This window comes from Coenobita brevimanus, chromosome 44 (assembly GCF_032717465.1).
Source record: "Coenobita brevimanus isolate Jiangsu-jjx chromosome 44, ASM3271746v2, whole genome shotgun sequence".
In the NCBI taxonomy this organism is placed as follows: Eukaryota; Metazoa; Arthropoda; class Malacostraca; order Decapoda; family Coenobitidae; genus Coenobita; species Coenobita brevimanus.
Window position 1 is genome coordinate 24,604,102 of NC_136997.1, and position 19,863 is coordinate 24,623,964.

At 40.6% G+C, this 19,863-nt stretch overlaps 1 protein-coding gene across 1 annotated transcript in view; it reads right to left on the reverse strand.

The window, feature by feature from the left end:
- Positions 1–2,852: 2,852 nt before the first annotated feature.
- LOC145398018 (sodium- and chloride-dependent glycine transporter 1-like) overlaps positions 2,853–19,863 on the reverse strand; it is a 49,735-nt gene continuing 32,724 nt past the window's right edge. The window contains exons 12-15 of the mRNA XM_080270983.1: positions 16,843–17,167; positions 10,270–10,459; positions 9,951–10,179; positions 2,853–3,119 (exon numbers count right to left, since the gene is read on the reverse strand). Of these exons, the coding sequence (XP_080127109.1) occupies positions 2,853–3,119; positions 9,951–10,179; positions 10,270–10,459; positions 16,843–17,167 (1,011 nt within the window). The remainder of the gene's footprint in view (positions 3,120–9,950; positions 10,180–10,269; positions 10,460–16,842; positions 17,168–19,863) is intronic.

Below are 19,863 nucleotides of genomic sequence, written 5' to 3' on the forward strand. Positions count from 1 at the left end.
TATATATATATATATATATATGTGTGTGTGTGTGTGTGTGTGTATGTATGTATGTATGTATGTGTGTGTGTGTGTGTGTATGTATGTATGTATGTGTGTGTGTGTGTGTGTGTGTGTGTGTGTGTGTGTGTGTGTGTGTGTGTGTGTGTGTGTGTGTGTGTGTGTATGTGTGTGTGTGTCTGTGTCTGTGTCTGTGTGTTGTGCACACACGCACACGTCAGGTGCATGTGCATGTATTGTCCTTGTGCTGCGTTTTGAATCGAGAGATAACTTTCTAATGCGTAACGTTTCTGTCTGTCTACCTACCGGTGTTTGTGACTATGTATATGTATCTATTTAGAATGTATATGTACATATGTCTCCCTGTATATGTATAGTTGAATATGTAACAGATGCTGGTATATGTCCATGTAGCGTATACAGTACATATGTATGCATGTCTGTAACCATACCCATATCTTTATACCTCCGTACCTGTCCTGTACATACAGTATTTCTACGGCAACATGTGCGTGAATATATACGTATATGTATAGATGTATACTTGTATGTATGTGTGCATTTGTGCCTTCTCTCTGCATATGTATGTACTGAAGTGTGTGCCAATGTATCCCTTTGCTCATTCCTAAACTTTTAGTGATATTTACTGCAACAACTTTGTCCCATGTATGTCTCATTTTATCTTTTTGTTCATTACTGTGCCTGTAATGATAAATGTTTCTATACCTTTTATACCATACATGTGGCAATGTAACCCTTTGCTCTCACGCACCCTTCCCTACTTGGTCTTATCGACAATGTTCCCCAGAGTGTTGGAGCTTGTACTGAACGATAAATAAAGAACCTAAACAAGAAGCAATGCCAAGGCACAGCAAACCAGTCCCCGGCAGTCATTTTAGTGTTGATGTATAAACACAACAGGATATCTAGTCAAAGATGTCACATATCAAATTTGGAGTAAATCGGGTGAAAATTGACTATTTTATGCCCATTTGAAATTTTGGGCCCGACCCACCTGACATTGACTCCCCTACCGCTAATTGGGGGGGTTACCCCTGATGTAATGAGGCATGTTATAGAATGCAGATATGAAAGATGCACCTTTAGGTTTTAGTTTCATGTCGATATGACGAATTTGAAGGAGTTATGGCGAAGAAAACGATTTTTACCTTTCCCTGTTTTTTTTTTTTTTTTTTTTTTTTTTCGCCCTACAGCTTGGGCCTGGGCCCAATTTGGCCCCAAATTTAAGCTGGTGATCGGAAGGTCATAGCCCATCATACCTGTAATTTTAGTCAAAATCGCACAAGTAGTTTTCGCATAAAGTTGTTAACAGACAGACAGACAGAAGGCAGACAGACAGACAGACAAATAAACAAACAGACAAACAGAGTGAAAACAATACTCATTCCCGAGCCCCTCCGGGACGGGGACGGATTAAAAAAAAAAAAAAATCCGCAATGATGTAACTGGCACCATATTCTGGTGTTAGCTCTTAACAGCTCAGTATTTAAGAGTGACAGATGGCAATTGTTTACCGGGTCAATATGGACAGAATATATACCATATACTATTACTAACCACTAATTATAAATCAGAAGTCAAAACAGAGACATGGATGAATCTGCAGTCCTTCAGTCCAGATCGATTATGTAGCAGCCATTTTTTTTTTTCTAAGTCTTATTAACTCGTAGATGAACAGGAGGCATGGCAGCATTTTATCTATAAGTTTGTAAGGGCGTGGAATCTTGCAATTTAGTAGAGAATTTCGGATGCACTCGTATATAATTTCCGTTCCTTGACCTTCCTGCAATAACGAAACTTAAACTGTACTCGTTTTACTCTAACTTGACCTAAAATTCCTATATATGTACATCTTGGATCGTTGGTTCTTACAACAGATAAAACGCTAGAATAGGATACTATACCCATTTTACTCCACCTTTGCCTAAAACTGCCATCGCTCCATCTTGAATGCTGAGTTGTAGCAATATAATAATACTTGAATATGGTATGGGTCACGAAGTACTGCAATATAAATAACATAGAGCCGTAGAACTGTCTGATACTTCCACTGAACTATTAAAATAAGCTGCAAAAGGACAAAATCTGGGCTAAGTTAGTGTGACAGAAGTACAGTCACGAAGAAGTGCTGTGGAAAGGAACTGTCTTATTCTGCTCCTGAACTGCATGATATAAGCTACTAAATGAACGCAATGCCTTTAGCGCAGCACCTTTCCCAATACCATAACTAGAACCCAGTGTCACATTCAGACAACACATGAGCAACAAGCAAATTCTGTTATTCTTCATGCTTGTCAGCTGTCTTTTTTATGTCAATAACAGCTCAGTCTTTGATCGGTGATTCCATGATTATCGTTGCAGTGATACTTTCTGTCAAATAGTAATGCAACAGGAGGATAAAACAATCTGTATTATCTGAGATTACAGCAGTTCCTTATGGAGAGTCTTGAAGAAAGTGAAGTTGTAGGATGATAACATCAGCCTCTTCATGGGTAGTATCTATGTCATGACTATGTACCATCACACCACCATTACTGATTTCAGTGGGAGTTGTCGTTTGACCTGTTATTACTAATTTGTGATTTTTTGAAGGCCCGTCTGTTGGAATTCAGAATCATTCCTCAGTTCCAAGCATATGATATCTATGAGTTGGACCTTGCTTTCTGCACCACCCAGAACCACCTTCTGTGGTGGTAATGCTGTATCCAGACCAAGCTTATGAACTCTACTTGCGTCCTTGTCCTAGATGAAGATGACCTGATTGTGGCTTTGATGCTGAAGTCAAAATATCGATCAAATACCAGGTACACGTCTCGTGCTGAGAAACGCCTCTATAGTAGACACTTGAAGTGCTGAATGTAGTTTCCAACTGCTCCACCAGCTGGCCAGTGGACCACCCAAAGTAAAGCAGAGCCATCGATTACAGCAGCGTCTTCGCTGCTTGTTATCATGGCAGATACTTGGACTTGCCACTGCTTCTTCAGAGTAGCTTTCGCCTTGGTGATGTGCATTTCCCCTGTGTCTGTGAACATAGATGTTGGCACAGGTGCCAATTCATGTGCTAGAACACTGCGAATGTCTGCGTCACGAGAACTTGCCTGTAATCCTATTAAAGGTAACTGAGTGAAGGGTCAAATACTTTTACTTCATCAGTTTTCACATGCTTCTTTGTGATAGCTAGATTGTGGCTCTGTTTTCGGTAGTGTTATAGAACCCATGAGGCCACCGACTTTCAAACTTCTGCATTTGCTGTATACCATTGCCAATGAACTGTGTACTGTATATTCATGGAAAGCAGACCTACTCTTCCTGTGATTATATTCTCAGTGTTCCCAGGGTGTTGCTCCTGATCAAGGGGATAAATGACCATCTGGAGTTTCATTCTCATTGCATCTCTATCTTGGGCATCACCATTATGCATACACTGCCCTCACCTTTGTGAGTTGTTTGTAAATTTTGCTGCACCTAATATTAATGCTAATCCTACTGGAACCACGTTCAATCAGTCGGTCTTGTTTAGCATGGCAGTTGTAAATTTAATGCGAAATAACAGAAGCGGTCAGTCATTTTTCATCCTTGCGATATTAAGAATTCACATTGCACCACATACTACATACTACTCATCCACCAACTCCACCACCAGACATTGCACAATTTTTCTGCCTTAAAGTTAAATTCAATTAGTTGATAATTAACTGAGTAGTCAAACATGATTTTATTAGACAGGTACATTGATATAATGCTTGTACCTTTTCATTTTCGTCTGCAGAAATTACTATGACCATGAAAGCATTATTCAATACTGCCACCACCAGTCATTACCAGTCAATATACAAGATGCCTGAAAAAAAAAAAAGTGTTAGCAACTCAAAAGTAGGATAAACTTACAGGAATAATGAGTACAGCAGAAGCAAGCATGCAATAATGCATCGAGCCAGTGTTGTGAAACCATTATTTTGCCATTTCATTTACTAACTTGATTTAAATGACTGATCAGAAAAGCATTTGTATAAGCAAAATAGTAGCATTGTCAAGTCATTCATGGAAATAATGGAAACTGTACTATTTCTATACATTTTGTTAGTTTTTTCAAGCATCACTTCAGCACATCTTTGACGCCATCTTAAATTACTCAAAATGCTCAAAGGTAAGAGGGCACCCTATAATTCTTAATCTACACATTCTTAGCATTCAAATGACACCAAGAACAAAACTATAGACAACATTTGAAGGTACTTCCTATAATCTTGCTTTTGCTGCCGGACTTTTCTAGCCTATCTGTTGTGCATTCATTTTAAGTAAGCGGAGATTTTCGTCCTTTTGAAGCGTGTTTCCCGTAGTTCAGCGGCAGAATAAAACAATATTATGGTTCTACTTCTTTTTTTATGGCAATTCTATGTGACTAACACCATTTTCATGTGTTAATGTTGTGCTGTAACTCAGCAGTCAAGACGGAGAGAAGGCAATTTTACTCCTAGTTAAAGTGAACAAAGTATAGTGTTATGCCGGTAGGATTAGGCTGCTGTTTATTGCTGGAGATGTGGGGAACATTCTAGAAATTATGTGTTATGCTGTGAGATTAGGTTAACGTTTTATATCTGGAGATATTGGTATGTCTTTTCTTTACTTGCTCTCTTACCCATTAATTAGTTCTTGTCATTTTTGTTACTGTGCATCGTTAATTTACTGTACTGTTGCTTGGGAAAGATTTAGTTCCCTTCTAGGCATTAGAATATACATTATTGCAAGAGAAAATGAGAATTCTCTCCTAGGCTCTGGAGTGTTCTGGGCTGGCAGTGTGTGCCAGAGTTTATTTAGCCTGAAAGTAACGAACGGAGTAAGTGAGTGTACAACTGCCAGTGAGAATTCAGTTCAGTATTAGACACTAACGGACAGAGTGCGCTTGTGCGTGGCTGCCAGTCAGAGAAGAGTGAGACAGTCAGCGATCAGTCAGTGAGTCAGTGGCAGACTGACAACTACAGAGTCAGTGACAGATAATGATTCAGACAGTAAGACTAATCACTAAATGATTGAGAAGCCAGTCAAAGCTGGCCTGTTTACGCGTCGTTCTCGGCTTATCAACAAATTTCTATGGTGTAACAGTGGTTATGAATGGGAATTGGTGGTAACTTAATTTCCTAATCAATAATACGTTTTCTAGGAATCGTGTTCAAAATAGCATGGGAGACTACGCAGCACCCCTTGTTTCGTGATTCGTTTTGCCTACTTCACTTTAGCATATGCTTGTATATCAACTATGCAAACTTTCTCAATATTCATACTGTATAATGACACACACACATACACATTAGTTCAGCAGACTTTATTTTTTTGTGTAATGACAGAATTGAAACTTAACAAATTAATCACACAGGATTGACCGAGATTCTACCTCAGACCCTCGCGCTTCAAAAGCGCACATGTTACCACTGAGCCAAAGAGACGATCCCCACTTTACCCTTAAGCAAAGCGGGTTTGTATAGACCCCATTACATATGTTTCCCCCTGCCTTGCCTCCAAGCTAGTGCTGACGCCCCACCAGGATGAACCTGGACCCCCCTTGCAGGACACAGGGAAGTTTGATTTACGAACATATATATTTGCTTCTCTCCACCCAGAATAACGGTGCCGCTGGGCGTAGGTTCCTCTCAAGTGCCTCAAATATATATGTACTGTATATTCTGTGCAAGTGTGTGTGTGTGTGTGTGTGTGTGTGTGTGTGTGTGTGTGTCTAAGTACAGAAGTGGTCAGCGGTCTCTATTATAGTGAACGTAAAGTTATGTTCTTAGTAATATTCTCCAACTATTTCATCTTTTGGTGTAATCCTTTATGGTCTGGAAACTCATTTATTATTTTACTGGTAACAACAGATGATCTTCATTCAGGTGACAGTGAATCACAGAAACCTAAATCCTGTTACGATAAAGTGAACTCTAGTATTCCATTTCAGACAATATCGGGCGATTTAATTCAGCTAACATCAGTAACAGGAGCCTGAATGTTTTGTAATATAATCAAAAACAGTTGTTCAATATACGTATGAATGGGGTGATGAGAGAAGTAAAAACACGAATAATGGTGAGAGGGATGGCGTTGGTAATGAATGATGATGGATGGAATATCTCAAATTAGTTGTATGCTGATGATGGAGTACTGCTTGCAAGAACCGGACAAGAACTTGGTAGGCTAGTGCAGAGTTTTGCTGATGTTTGTGGACGTCGTGCCTTGAGAGTAAATGTAGAAAAGAGTAAAGTGATGGTTACTGAGAGAGAAGGTGACTCTCAGTGCGATGTTACAGTGAATGGAGAGAGACTGGAATTAGTGAGAGAGTTCAAATACCTGGGTACAGTGATAGAAAAGAGAGGAAAATGTGCAAAAGTTGGAAGTAGAGTGATACAAGGAAGAAAAGTAGCTGGTGCAATGAAGGCCTTGATAAGAAACAGAAGCTTGAGTGTTGCAGCTGCACGAGGCTTACATGAAGGAGTGTTAGTGCCAACTTTAACATATGGATGTGAGACTATGGTGTGGCATGAAAATGAAAAGTCAAGAGTAAGAGCAGTGGAGATGGGACTGCTGAGGAATGTATGTGGAGTATAGCGGGTGGATAGGATACGAAATAATGTGATTCGTGAAAGATTTGGAGTGAGGAAGTCGGTGGACACCAGAATCGAAGAGAGTGTACTGAGATGGTATGGTCATGTGGAGAGAATGGATATCAATAGAGTGGTGAAAAAGGTATATCTGAGTGAAATCGAAGAAGGGAGGAGGCGAGGTAGCCCAAGGAGAAGGTGGAGAGAATTGGTGGACGAGTGTGTGAGGAAGAGAGGTTTGGAAGTCGGTGAGGCTGGGGAACTGATAGAAGATCGAGCTGGCTGGATGAATGTTGTGAGGAGAAGTGCATGATCAGGGATGGGCACCCCTTTTAACGAGGCAGCGTCCGGATTGACTCTATCGGATACGACTGTGTGAAGCTACAGAACATGGTGAATGTTTTTTGGCGTATCCGATGAAGCCAGGCTTCCAGGGGCTTGAATGATGAGGTAATGGAAGCGTGGCCCATTGGGCTGAGCAAATCTGGGCTGTCTGGACACTGCTACTCCTCACTCTGCCCTTGGGTGGGAAAGGAGATCCAGATGATGATGATGATGATGATGAACAGTAAGAAAATATACAGGTGTGACATCAATGAAAATGACATTGCATCTGGTGCAGTTTACTGGGTCCTGTTCCAAGTGACTTGAGATTTCGTAATATTTCTTCTTTGGCAATTAATATAGCATATTACACTTTACTGTCTTCTTGTGAGTTACTGATACAATACAAATAATATTCCAAAGAGTGTTAATTGTCGCTAAGTAAGAGGTGATACGAAGTCTCTTATTCCCGGTAAAACGTGGTTCATAAACTTAATATGGTATCGATGAACCTGAGTAGGCCTTTGAGAGTTCGCACACTGGGGGCATCACCCTTCCGGCGGACTTCTGCTAGCGCCATGGGACATAGAGTCTGAATCCACTAACGCACATACAATTAGTCCTCTCTAATATCTTACATTTTCGTTTGCAACAAGAACAAGGGACATAGGAGGTTATTGTTCTGTCTTGTCTTTGTCCTTGAAATTATTTATCTATATATTTATTTGTTTATTTATTTATTTTTTATTTACATAGACAGATATAGATATAAATGTGTGTGTGTGTGTGTGTGTGTGTGTGTGTGTGTGTGTGTGTGTGTGTGTGTGTGTGTGTGTGTGTGTGCGCGTGTTACAGTCAATATCTAAATCCCGACAATTTGTAAAGTGAATGACGTTTTCAGGCAATTTGTGAATTGCCTGATTCGCAGTCACTCTACAAATCAGCTGGATATTGCAGAAAGTGTACAAAGTGACTAAACTTTTGGTCTATTTCCTTACCATATTGATTAATATAAATCCTGGTGTGGGTAAACTGCCTGTTAGATTATTTGGGTTATTACTGGTCTGTTATACTGACAGTTATAGGTAAATAAAACAATATTTTGGGGCATAATTTTATTTTCTAAATCCTAGGTTAACATGACCATACAATCACCTTTGTTGGCACCATGTGATGTATTCAGTTTTCAGTCACACAGGTCAAACTAGAGTGGCACCTGCTTTTTTCTTTTTTCTTTTTTTTTCTTTTTTTGGCAAGGAAGAAGGAACCAAAAGTCATGAGGCCGCAAATTGTTCCTTCTAAGAAAAAACAAAAACAAGGTAACAATGAACCAAATTCAAGATCCGTTCATTTCGAGATGCCTGGACACACTGCGCTTGAAAGTCTGGAGATCATAGGCGGTAGGAAATACAGACAGAGGGAGACACTTCCGGAGTTGACCTGTTACATAACTGTATGAAGGAGTGGAAGTAACGGTTAACCCTTGCGTTAGAGAGTTGGACAGAAAAGGGATGAGAATTTGTTGTTAGACAGGTGCTACGCGCCCGCCGTAGTGGTGAAGGGATGCAAGCAGACAGTTCAGAGAAGTAACCATTGAAGTAGCGACAGACAAGAGGTAAAGATGCAACAGTGCGGTGAAGAGGCCAAGGTTCAAGGGAGCCAGTAAGAGAAGGAGAGTTAATGAGACGAAAAGAGTTTGACTTCACCTTGTTGAGTAGAGCTGCATGTGGGGAGCCTCCCAACCTTGAGAGCTGTACTCTACATAGGGGAAAATAAAACCCGTGTATAAGTCAACAGCTGTGCAGGGGTATAGAAGGCACGGAGTCGGCTAAGCACACCTAATCTCTTGGAAGCAGATTTTACAAGACAGGTAATATGTTCTTTCTAAGATAAATCCCGAGCGAATGAAACCCTACGTATGTTTATAGATGATGCAGGATTGAACTGGACATTGTTAAAAATTAGAGGGTACTCCAGCAGAAGATTTTGTCGGGTTGGTAGATGTAAGTACTGAGTTTTTGATGCATTAAAAACAATGAAATTACTTTTATCCCAATGAGAGATATGAGCCAAATCAGACATTAGGTGCATCATAGCATTAGCCCTTGTTTGTTGACGTAACTGCTGAGATGGACGCTGCGGAAAGCGAATGGAAAGGTGGAGGGTAGAGCCATCGGAGTATGAGTGGATAGGGTTAGATGTACAGCTTAGAAGATCATTGATGAATAGAAGGAAGGGAGTTGGTTATATGACAGAGCTCTGAGGAACACCGCTATTGAAAGCTCTAAGAGCAGAACGGTAGCCGCCTACAATATCAGCAGCAGATGTAGAACGACCAGAAAGAAAGCTAGAGATAAAGGCACAGATAGCAGCATAGAGACCGTAAGAGGGCAGTTTGGAAATTAAAGATTTATGCCAGACGTGATCGAAAGCCTTTGAGATATCAAGTGCAATGGCAAAGCTTTCGTCAAAGTCCCGAAAGGAGGATGACCAAGAGTCTGAAAGGTAGGCGAGAAGATCGCCAGTGGAGCATCCCTTGCGGAACCCATACTGACGATCAGAAAGAAAGTTGTAATAGGAAAGACGCTTTAACATTTTTGTTTACTTTTTGTTAAAAATAGACCGGAAAACTTGTCACCTGTTTAATAACATTTATAGTGATTTGTTTGGCATTATTTCTTACTCACAGTACATTTGCACTTGGCATAACCCTGACCACCGAACCTAGATGAATGTTGCACCTCCAGACGAAGTCCTGTTTCCTTTTATAACACACCGTTGCAGGCTGTACTACTGTTGGGTACAAATATCTTCTACTTCTTCTACTGTACTTCCACTGTACTGTCCATTAATTCCTGCTTTCCTTTCTACTCGATACAAGTCGTTTTCATTACGATCTATGATAACACCTAAACATTACAGGGATTACCTTTACCCCGATCAACCAATGGGATAGGAACTGTAATAGTATCTCCCGGATTACTAGAGGGAATGATCTAAATGACTACATTTCACCATGCGTACTGCCTGTGCTAACTGATCAGCAGCTGCTTTTGCCTGCTGAAGTGCTATGCTTTCTCGTAACACTTGAAGATTTTTAGGAGGATTCTGGTCACAGGGTGAATCATCTGTGTGGACTAAGTCAGATGGCCTGGTATCTGGAGAGGTCGACTCGCCCACACAAAAATCATAGCGTGCAGAATCCGAGGATGAATAATTTTTAGCAGAGCCCGCGGTGAAGCATCTGGGTAGGCAGAGCCCTCTGGTGATTCATTCAAATGAACAGACTCCAAAAGTGAAACACCTGGATAACCAGAGAGCCTGGATGAATCACCTGGGTGAGCCAGAAAGTGAGCCGTTTGGACTGGCAGAGGCCTCGAGTGAATCACCTGGATAAGCAGAGTCAGAGGGTGAAGCATCTAGATAGGCAGAACCTCCGTGTGAATCACCTGGATGAACAGAGTCAGAGGGTGAAGCATCTGGATTGGCAGAGCCCTTGAGTGAATCAACTGGATGAACAGAATCTGAGGATGAAGTGTAAGCTCCAAGTAAATCTTTCTAGAACTTCTTTTGGGAGAGCAGTTGAACGCAGTTTTACTCTGGCCTCAACACCGAATGCTTTGTATGGGGATTGTTTGATCCCAGAATGGTAAATGCTCTTCTTTTGGACCTGCACAAACCAGTGCTCCATGGATCAGTCACTTGAGTCATTCTCACCTAACCATGAAATCATCATGTCTCATATATCACAGTAAAGGTGTACATCTGATCTCGGAATTTTAGGATGCCTTGGTTTACCATGAACCATTAACAGGTCTGACCAAAGAAGTCTGAGTTTCGTAATGATTGATGCTGTCAATTCATTACCACTGTCACTCTGTAGAATCTGAGTTGCTCAAAAATTAAAAATATATCCTTCAGTTGCTCCCTCAGCAATCCGTTTTGAAGTTAAGGGACACAATATGCAGTACTTTATTTGTTGATCTTGATACACCTTTATCCATTTATATTTTCCTTTGGCACATGACTACATGGCAGCAAAATCAACATGAGCTCTAGTACCAAAGACCTTTGACAAACTCGGTTCAACAACAGTTTTAGTCGTAATTCTTTTCCGTTTCTTTTGACATTCAACATATACAGAATTGGACAATTCAACTTTACCACTAGTAACGTTATCATATTTTGACAAAGCTTTGACCATTTTGTCTCCATCGCCGTGTCCCGTATTAATGTGGGCACGTTTCACTGTGTCAAACATATCCTCAGTGTGAACAAAATAAACAGGTTCTTTAGTTCTATCATTACTTTTTTAAAATCGAATTTTCAACGTCACCACACTGAAGAATTACTTAACGTCCAAGGATGTAACACTGTCGATTTTATTTATTTTTTGCCCATGCTGCTACTTTGAGTTCCATTATCAAGTTGTAATACTCATCTTAGACATAGTGTTTTTGAATCCGAATTTTTCTTCAAGCTCACTGTCTCATAAATAAGTGCTTCTGCAGAACCCACCATTTCCAGTGAACACACAATTACCTCTGCAAATAATGTGGGTCACTGCCGGACACAGGAATAAATGTTGTGGGGCAAGGCTAACCAACAACTGCACAGGCTGGCTAGTAGCTATACACACACACACACACACACACGGAAGAGAAATCGGAAAGAGTTATACTAACTGGGGATTTTAATACAAATATAAACTGGAATACTCTAGATATAATTAGCCAAGAAAGCTGTTGGGACCAAAAGCTCCTGGATCTCGTGCAAGAGTTTTTCCTAACGCAACATGTGAGGGAAACCACCAGAAAAAGAGGACTTGATGTACCTTCAGTGCTAGATTTAATATTTACTAGGCAAGAAGATGATATTGACAGTTTAATATATCACCCTCCACTCGGCAAAAGCGATTATGCAGTACTAATTTATAACTTCAGGATAGCATATGACATAGTTAACAGCAATGACAGTTACAAAAAGAGCCTAAACTATAAAAAGGGAAATTATCAAGACCTAAAGAAGTATTTCTTAGAAGTTGATTGGGAAAATGAGCTTAGAGGACAAGATTTTAATGCTGTATATAAAAAATTCTGTGAATTTTATGAAATAGGAGTCCAGAAGTACATCCCACAGCACAAAGAAGCAGATAGGAAAATACAGAAATGGTTCAATACAGAATGTAAAAAATCAAAAGAAAGAAGAGATTTGTTGTGGAATAGATACAGAAGACAAAATAGTGAAAGGGCGTATAATAATTACAAACAGGCAAGAAACGATTATACAAGAATAAGGAGGGAAGCCCAGAAACAGTTTGAGGAGGATATAATAAATAAAAGTAGTGATCAACCAAAGCTGTTTTACAGCTACATCAGAAGCAAAATCAAAGTAAAAGATATAATACAATCCATTATGGACGAGGGAATCACTTATACACAAGAGAAAGATATTTGTGAAGCACTAAATAAGAATTTGCAATTAGTTTTTACAGAAGAAAAAAATTTTGAGAGGGACTATGTGGAACATGCATGTCCACACATACTACCAGACATACAAATAGCAGAAAAAGTAATACAGGAGGAGTTAAGTAGATCAGACAGAGGAAAAGCAAGTGGTCCTGATGAAATTTCATGTTGGGTACTACGAGAATGTGCAAAGGAGTTAAGTAAACCATTATTTTTAATTTTCAAGAAATCCTTGAGTCAAGGTAAACTACCTGATATTTGGAAAAAAGCAAATATTGTCCCCTTATTCAAGAAAGGAAATAGACAAAATCCACTCAACTACCGACCAGTATCACTGACCAGTGTTGTAAGCAAGGTATTAGAAAAGCTTATAAGAAAAGCTTGGGTAAATCACCTAGAAGAACACAGTATGATAACAGAAAGACAGTTTGGTTTCAGAAAAGGAAATTCATGTGTTACTAATCTGTTGAGCTACTATGACAGAGTAACAAACACAATACAGGAAAGGGAAGGATGGGTGGACAGTATCTATTTAGATTTCAAGAAAGCTTTTGACACAGTACCACACCAAAGACTTTTATGGAAACTGTACCATCAAGGAGGAATTCGAGGCAAACTGTTTTGTTTGATGCAAGACTTTCTCATAAAAAGAGTAATGAGAACAGTACTAAGAGGAAACTATTCATCATGGAAAGAAGTGACTAGTGGAGTACCACAGGGTTCAGTGATGGCACCAATCATGTTTTTAGTGTATATAAATGATATAAACAGTAACACTGGAAATGAGAGCTATCTGAATATGTTTGCAGATGATGCAAAAATTCAAAGGAGAATTACTAACACAGACTCTTGTAAAGAGCTACAAGAAGAATTAAATAAACTTCATGAATGGAGTAGTACATGGCAAATGGAATTCAATGTGGACAAGTGTCATGTAATCAAGTTTGGTAAAAGTGGAAAAAGACCTGATTGGGATTATAAGTTAGGAAATAAAACCCTATACACATCAGAAAGAGAGAAAGACCTAGGTGTGATTATCAATAACAGACTATCTCCGGCTGACCACATCAGCGAGAAGGTACGGAACATGTATACACTGCTTGCAAATATGAGAATAGCATTCACATACATAAATGAAGACATGCTAAGAAGGATAATAACATCATTCATTAGACCAACCCTGGAATATGCATCAGTAGTCTGGAGTCCTCATCTCAAAAAACACATAGACAAGATTGAAAAAGTTCAAAGGGCCGCTACAAGATGGATACCAAGCTTAAGGGACCTAAGCTACGAAGAAAGACTAAATAAACTGAATCTACCAACACTACAGGAGAGAAGGAAAAGAGGTGACATGATAATGCTATATAAGTGCATATCAGGGAAGGAGAAAATAGACATAAATGATTACTTAACATATGGAGAAGCATCAGCAAGAGGACACTGCTAAAAACTGCATAAGAAGAGAGGTGATAAAGACGTAAGGAAATTCAGTTTTCCAAATAGAGCAATTGATCAATGGAATGCACTACCGAATGAAATAGTGTGTGCCAAAACAATTAACAAATTTAAGGATATGTACGATAAATATGGTTTAAGACGCGGGACAGTACGAGCTTGACTCATTCCTGTAAAGATACAATTAGGTAAGAACAATTAGGTAAGAACACACACACACACACACACACACACACACACACACACACACACACACACACACACACACAGTTTACCTGCACCAGGATTCATTTCAGTCAATATGTCAAGAAAACAAACCAGAAGTTTAGACACTTTGCAAACAGTGCAATTTCCAGCTGATTTGTAAAGTGACTGAGTGAATCAGGTAATTCACATAATGCCTGAAAATTTCGGTCATTTTAAATATTGTCTATATTAAGATATTGACTGAAACATATATGCATCCGGTTTGTAAAGATACAGAGATATAGACTGACAAATAATGACGTAGTATGAAAACCCTGTATGTGGGTTATTAATTAAAAGAAAAAAAAATGGGTCTTAGGGTTGTTACTTTTTTAAGGGCTGTATGTACTAGTATTAAGAATAAATGGAGTAGATGGGAAGTTGTTGAATGCTGTGAAGAGTATGTATGATGGTGCTAAGGCTGCAGTGCGTGTAGATGGTGAACTGAGTGAATTTTTCTCTTTGAAGGTTGGGTTGAAACAGGGATGTGTCATGTCTCCATGGTTGTTCAATCTGTACATGGATGGGGTAATAAAAGAGGTACAAGGTAGGGTAGTGGATGTTGGAGTGGCCCTGGTGAGAGAGGGTAGTGTTTGGAAACTCCCTGTACTGTTGCTTGCAGATGATACTGCGTTGTTGAGTGAAGACGAAGGGGAGCTGCAAGGCTTTGTGGATGAGTTTGGGAGAGTGTGTAAGAAACGGAATCTAAAGGTGAATGTAGGGAAGAATAAAGTGATGGTCTTTGAGAGAGGTGAAGTCAGTGAATGTACAGTGAGGTTGGATAGTGAGAAAATGGAAAATGTGAGTACGTTTCAGTACTTGGGGAGTGTGATGAGTAAGGGTGGAAGTTCGGAGGGTGAAGTGCTTGAAATGGTACAACAAGGAAGAACGGTTGCTGGTTCCTTGAAAGCAGTGATAAGAAACAAGGATGTGAGCATGGAAGTGAAAAAGTTACTACATGACAGTATTGTGATACCAACTCTAACGTATGGAAGTGAAGCTTGGACGTTGTTGGAAGGACACAAGTCAAGAGTGAGAGCAGTGGAAATGAGTTATTTAAAAGGAGCCTGTGGAGTCACATGGAGTGACAGGCTGACAAATGAGGATATAAAGGAGCGTTGTGGTGTGGATGTGGATGTGATAGGAAGCGTTAGGAGGAACACACTGAGGTGGTTTGGCCATGTGGAGAGGATGGAGGGTGAGAGACTGACGAGGAGAGTGTATGTGAGTGAGGTGGAGGGGGGAGAGGGAGGGGGAGGCCGAGGATGAGATGGAGGGATGGAGTGGATAGGTATATGAGAGAGGGGGTGTGAGTTGGGAGCAGGGCAGTGAAATGGCTGGGGACGGGGCGACGTGGAGGCGATTTGTTTGTGGCCACCCCGTACGGGATTGAGGCGTCTGGCAATAGATAGATAGATAGATGTACTAGAACTTTGAAGTTAATACTGGAACTTTTTCTTGCTTTAACGAGGCTTCAATTGCACTTACAGAACAGTTTTATTGTCCATATAATTAAGACTTATTATCAACGTAATGTAATTATAATGAAAGTTAGATTTACACATACGAGAAAGGTGAGAATTGAAATAAATTGAAATGGGGTAGTTTTGTAATTCAAGACATCTGACACAAGAGAAATTAATAAAGTTTATAAAAGAAGTTAGGAAAGAATTCGAAAAACGGCTTAAAATAGTAAAGCAGCTAATCCCATTTTACCCTGTCCCAGGTGTAGAGGATGGAGCCTCGGTTACCATGGGCCAGGGCATTTAGGGTAGATGAAGAGCATCCTTTCATTTAAGGTTAGATTGTGCGCATACCTTCAGTTTAGGTTACATGATGCACATACATTTATTAAAGGAGAGATGGTGCGCATGATGAGCATATTTTTCTTATGTCACCCCCCCCCACACACACACACGAATATCCTATCACCTCTGAGGGATCGAACCTAAGCGACGCTATTACCCCAGCTGAGGCTTTCCTAACCACAGTATCACCATTAATTACTAGCTGGTTTAGACACAGAGTAGCAGATGATGAGACAAGTAACCTAGAGATGTAATTGGTGGTAGTTTAATATGTATTTTCAAGAATAGACTTCCTAAGCATATGACCGAAAAAGGGTTTGATTAATAGTTTTCCATCCATCCATCCATCCCACCCTTCATTTTCTCTAATACAAGGGGGAACAATGTTCCAGAAGCATGTGCGGGAAAGTGTAAAAGCTGAAGAACAATCAGTCAAAGCGTCCAGCGAAATGAGCCACTCACCATTTCACTCATGCAGGTCTTTAAAAGTCTTTGCTTCACCCCTAAAGCACAGTCAGTACAGCAGTAGGGACAGAACCGTTAAACTGAATATTCATGTTTCGGAGCAATAGTATGTTTTTCCTTTGATCTCTCCAGTAATTTTTTCATGATGGTTATTAACAAGCTGGTCAATACTCTTATGTAACGCTCCTATTCCATTCCACCAGCGATTTCTCATGTGCTGTGGGAACGGCTCAGTCATCGTTATCAATGTCTACCTTGCATCATTTATTCATTTCCTACCCTCAATTCCACACCTACATCCACACAAGCATTCTGAGGCGTTCCCGCAGCACGTAAGATAGCGCCAGGTGAGTTTCTACTGGAGCGCTATTTGTGGACAACACTGTATACTCCATGGTGTTCCTAGGATGGAGCTTAGATAATTAAAGCCTACGAATTAGAGCCTTACGCTGGATTGTTTACAGTGCTCCCCTTCAGTCACTGTGTACGATACATTATCCAATCCTTGCAAGGTCCTAGCTCCATCCAAGCGTCCTCCCTCTTGTTTCTTCTCCGTTCCCACCCCCACACAGTCCTTCCTCCTGTGGGCTGGGCAGAAGTCATCCGAAGTCCTAAAGAGATCCTTTCCTCTCTTACCCTGAACCAGCACTGAGTAGAGCAGCCCCAGTGGAACGAAGATGACCGAGGAGAAACATAGAAGCCACCCCAAGACCTGGATGCCGGTAGGAAACACATAGTCACCCCAGTAGGCCGGCACGAAGAAAACGAACGAGAAGACCAGGATAACCTATTGGGGAGAGAAGTACAGTATATTCAAGAGCATGGATTTGTTGACTCTCTCTCTCTCTCTCTCTCTCTCTCTCTCTCTCTCTCTCTCTCTCTCTCTCTCTCTCTCTCATGTTGCATCAATGTACTGTATTCCTTTGTTCTCATGTACTCTTTGTCCCCCATTCACACCGAATTTTGAGTGAGCCAAAGCCCGATGCAGTTTAACGGGTGTTTATATGGAGAAAACAAACGCAGGTCTAACCCGTTCTAAGCCAGCCCTTTAACTGACCAACAGTGGAGCCAGAGGAGCCGGCTTCAGGAGTGACCTATCATCTTCACATTTCAACACTCGCTAATCGTTACGTAGGCAAGCTATGATTCACTTATACACTACTAGATACATGCAATGTTACACGAACACACTACTAGATACATACACTGTTACACTTACACACTACCGCACTAGATACATACACTGTTACACTTACACACTACCGCACTAGATACATACACTGTTACACGTACACACTACCGCACTAGATACATACACTGTTACACTTACACACTACCGCACTAGATACATACACTGTTACACTTACACACTACCGCACTAGATACATACACTGTTACACTTACACACTACCGCACTAGATACATACACTGTTACACTTACACACTACCGCACTAGATACATACACTGTTACACTTACACACTACCGCACTAGATACATACACTGTTACACGTACACACTACCGCACTAGATACATACACTGTTACACGTACACACTACCGCACTAGATACATACACTGTTACACGTACACACTACCGCACTAGATACATACACTGTTACACGTACACACTACCGCACTAGATACATACACTGTTACACTTACACACTACTACATACACGTCTACAGTATTGTTTTTATTCAAGTTTGCAGGTTTAAGAAATGATTAAATTATGGTTACACCTTCCTTCTTGGCCTCAGCGACAACGTCCCCCAGATTGTTAGGGTTTGTACTGAATGGCTAAAAAAGGACCTAAATACTTTTGATACTTATGATAATAATTATAATACTAATTATCATGACGACGACAACGACGACGACGACGATGTTGAAGACGATGATTAGCTACCCTCCCAAGATTCATTTGAGGGTCGCGCTCCGCAAATATCGCATTACGGATGACAGTCCATTGTACATCGTGTACTAAGATATTATCGCTATATCTGCCATCCTTCCACTACGTTTGAGAATTTTTTATTTTGTAGGAGGGACTGACCCCCCTAAAAATAGGGGTTGAAAACTTTTGCCCTTCGTGCAAGATATTATCAATGAACCAGACGAACTGATCTGAAAAGTTTCTTTGAAATCCCCAATATAAGATCGTTTTAATCTTTGGGTGGGGGGTTGATCATCCAAGAATCATTCGGGAGATCATGCTCCCCAAATATTGCATCCTACACCTTGCGCTGAGATATCAGAGACATATCTGTCCTCCTTTCACGGTTTCTGAGATTTTTTAATTTGGTGAGAGGGCTGACCCATTATGGTTACAAAACTGTATATAATGGAAAGCCTTCTCAGTATGCAAACGAACTCACCTGGGAAGTTTCATTCAAATCCATCACATAGCCTAGAAGTAATAGTACACACACACACACACACACACACACACACACACACAAGGTGAACCTCGCGCAACGGTTCAGGGCGAGATGCTGAAAATTATACAGTACGCCTTGTTTTGGATGATTGACAATAATAGCCATAATAATAATAATAATAATAATGACGATGACGACGACAATGACGATGACAACGACAATGACGATGACAGCGACAATGGCGATGACGATGACGACGACAATGACAATGACGATGACTATGACGACGACAATGACGATGACGATGACTATGACGATGACGATGACGACGACAATGACGATGACGACGACAACGATGATAACGACGACGGAGATGACACTGAACAGTTGTCAAAAAAAAAAAAAAAAAAAAAAAGTCGACAGCTGCAGAATCACCACACGTATCAAGGCTCAGGGAAAAAAGAATCACGGGAGGCGACGCGATTTTTGTTGCTGATTGTACATGTTTCAACTTAGTAGCTATATATCTCCACAACCCCTGCCCTCCCACCCCACACCCCAGGAAACGTCATGCGGCGCGCAGAGGAGCATCTCGGAGAACGTTATATGACGCAAGAGATTTTCCGTGCAATGAAGTGACATCTGTTATCTAATCATCATAGGTGGAAGCAACAGCATGACAGGGTGACAGTGGAGGCAAGCTGGTGGTACCAAGACAGATCTGTTTGTAGCATTACAGAGGTGTTAGTCGTGTGACAGACATGGTAATAGCTTGACATGTTAGTATCGTGATAGGTGTGGCAGTAGCGTGACAAAGATGGTGAAAGTGTGACAGCTGGTACAGCGAGACCAGAAATAGCATAACAGAGTTATTAGTGTGAGAGGGACCAGAAATAGCATAACAGAGTTATTAGTGTGAGAGGGACCAGAAATAGCATAACAGAGTTATTAGTGTGAGAGAGACCAGAAATAGCATAACAGAGTTATTAGTGTGAGAGGGACCAGAAATAGCATAACAGAGTTATTAGTGTGAGAGGGACCAGAAATAGCATAACAGAGTTATTAGTGTGAGAGGGACCAGAAATAGCGTAACGAAGCCGGTA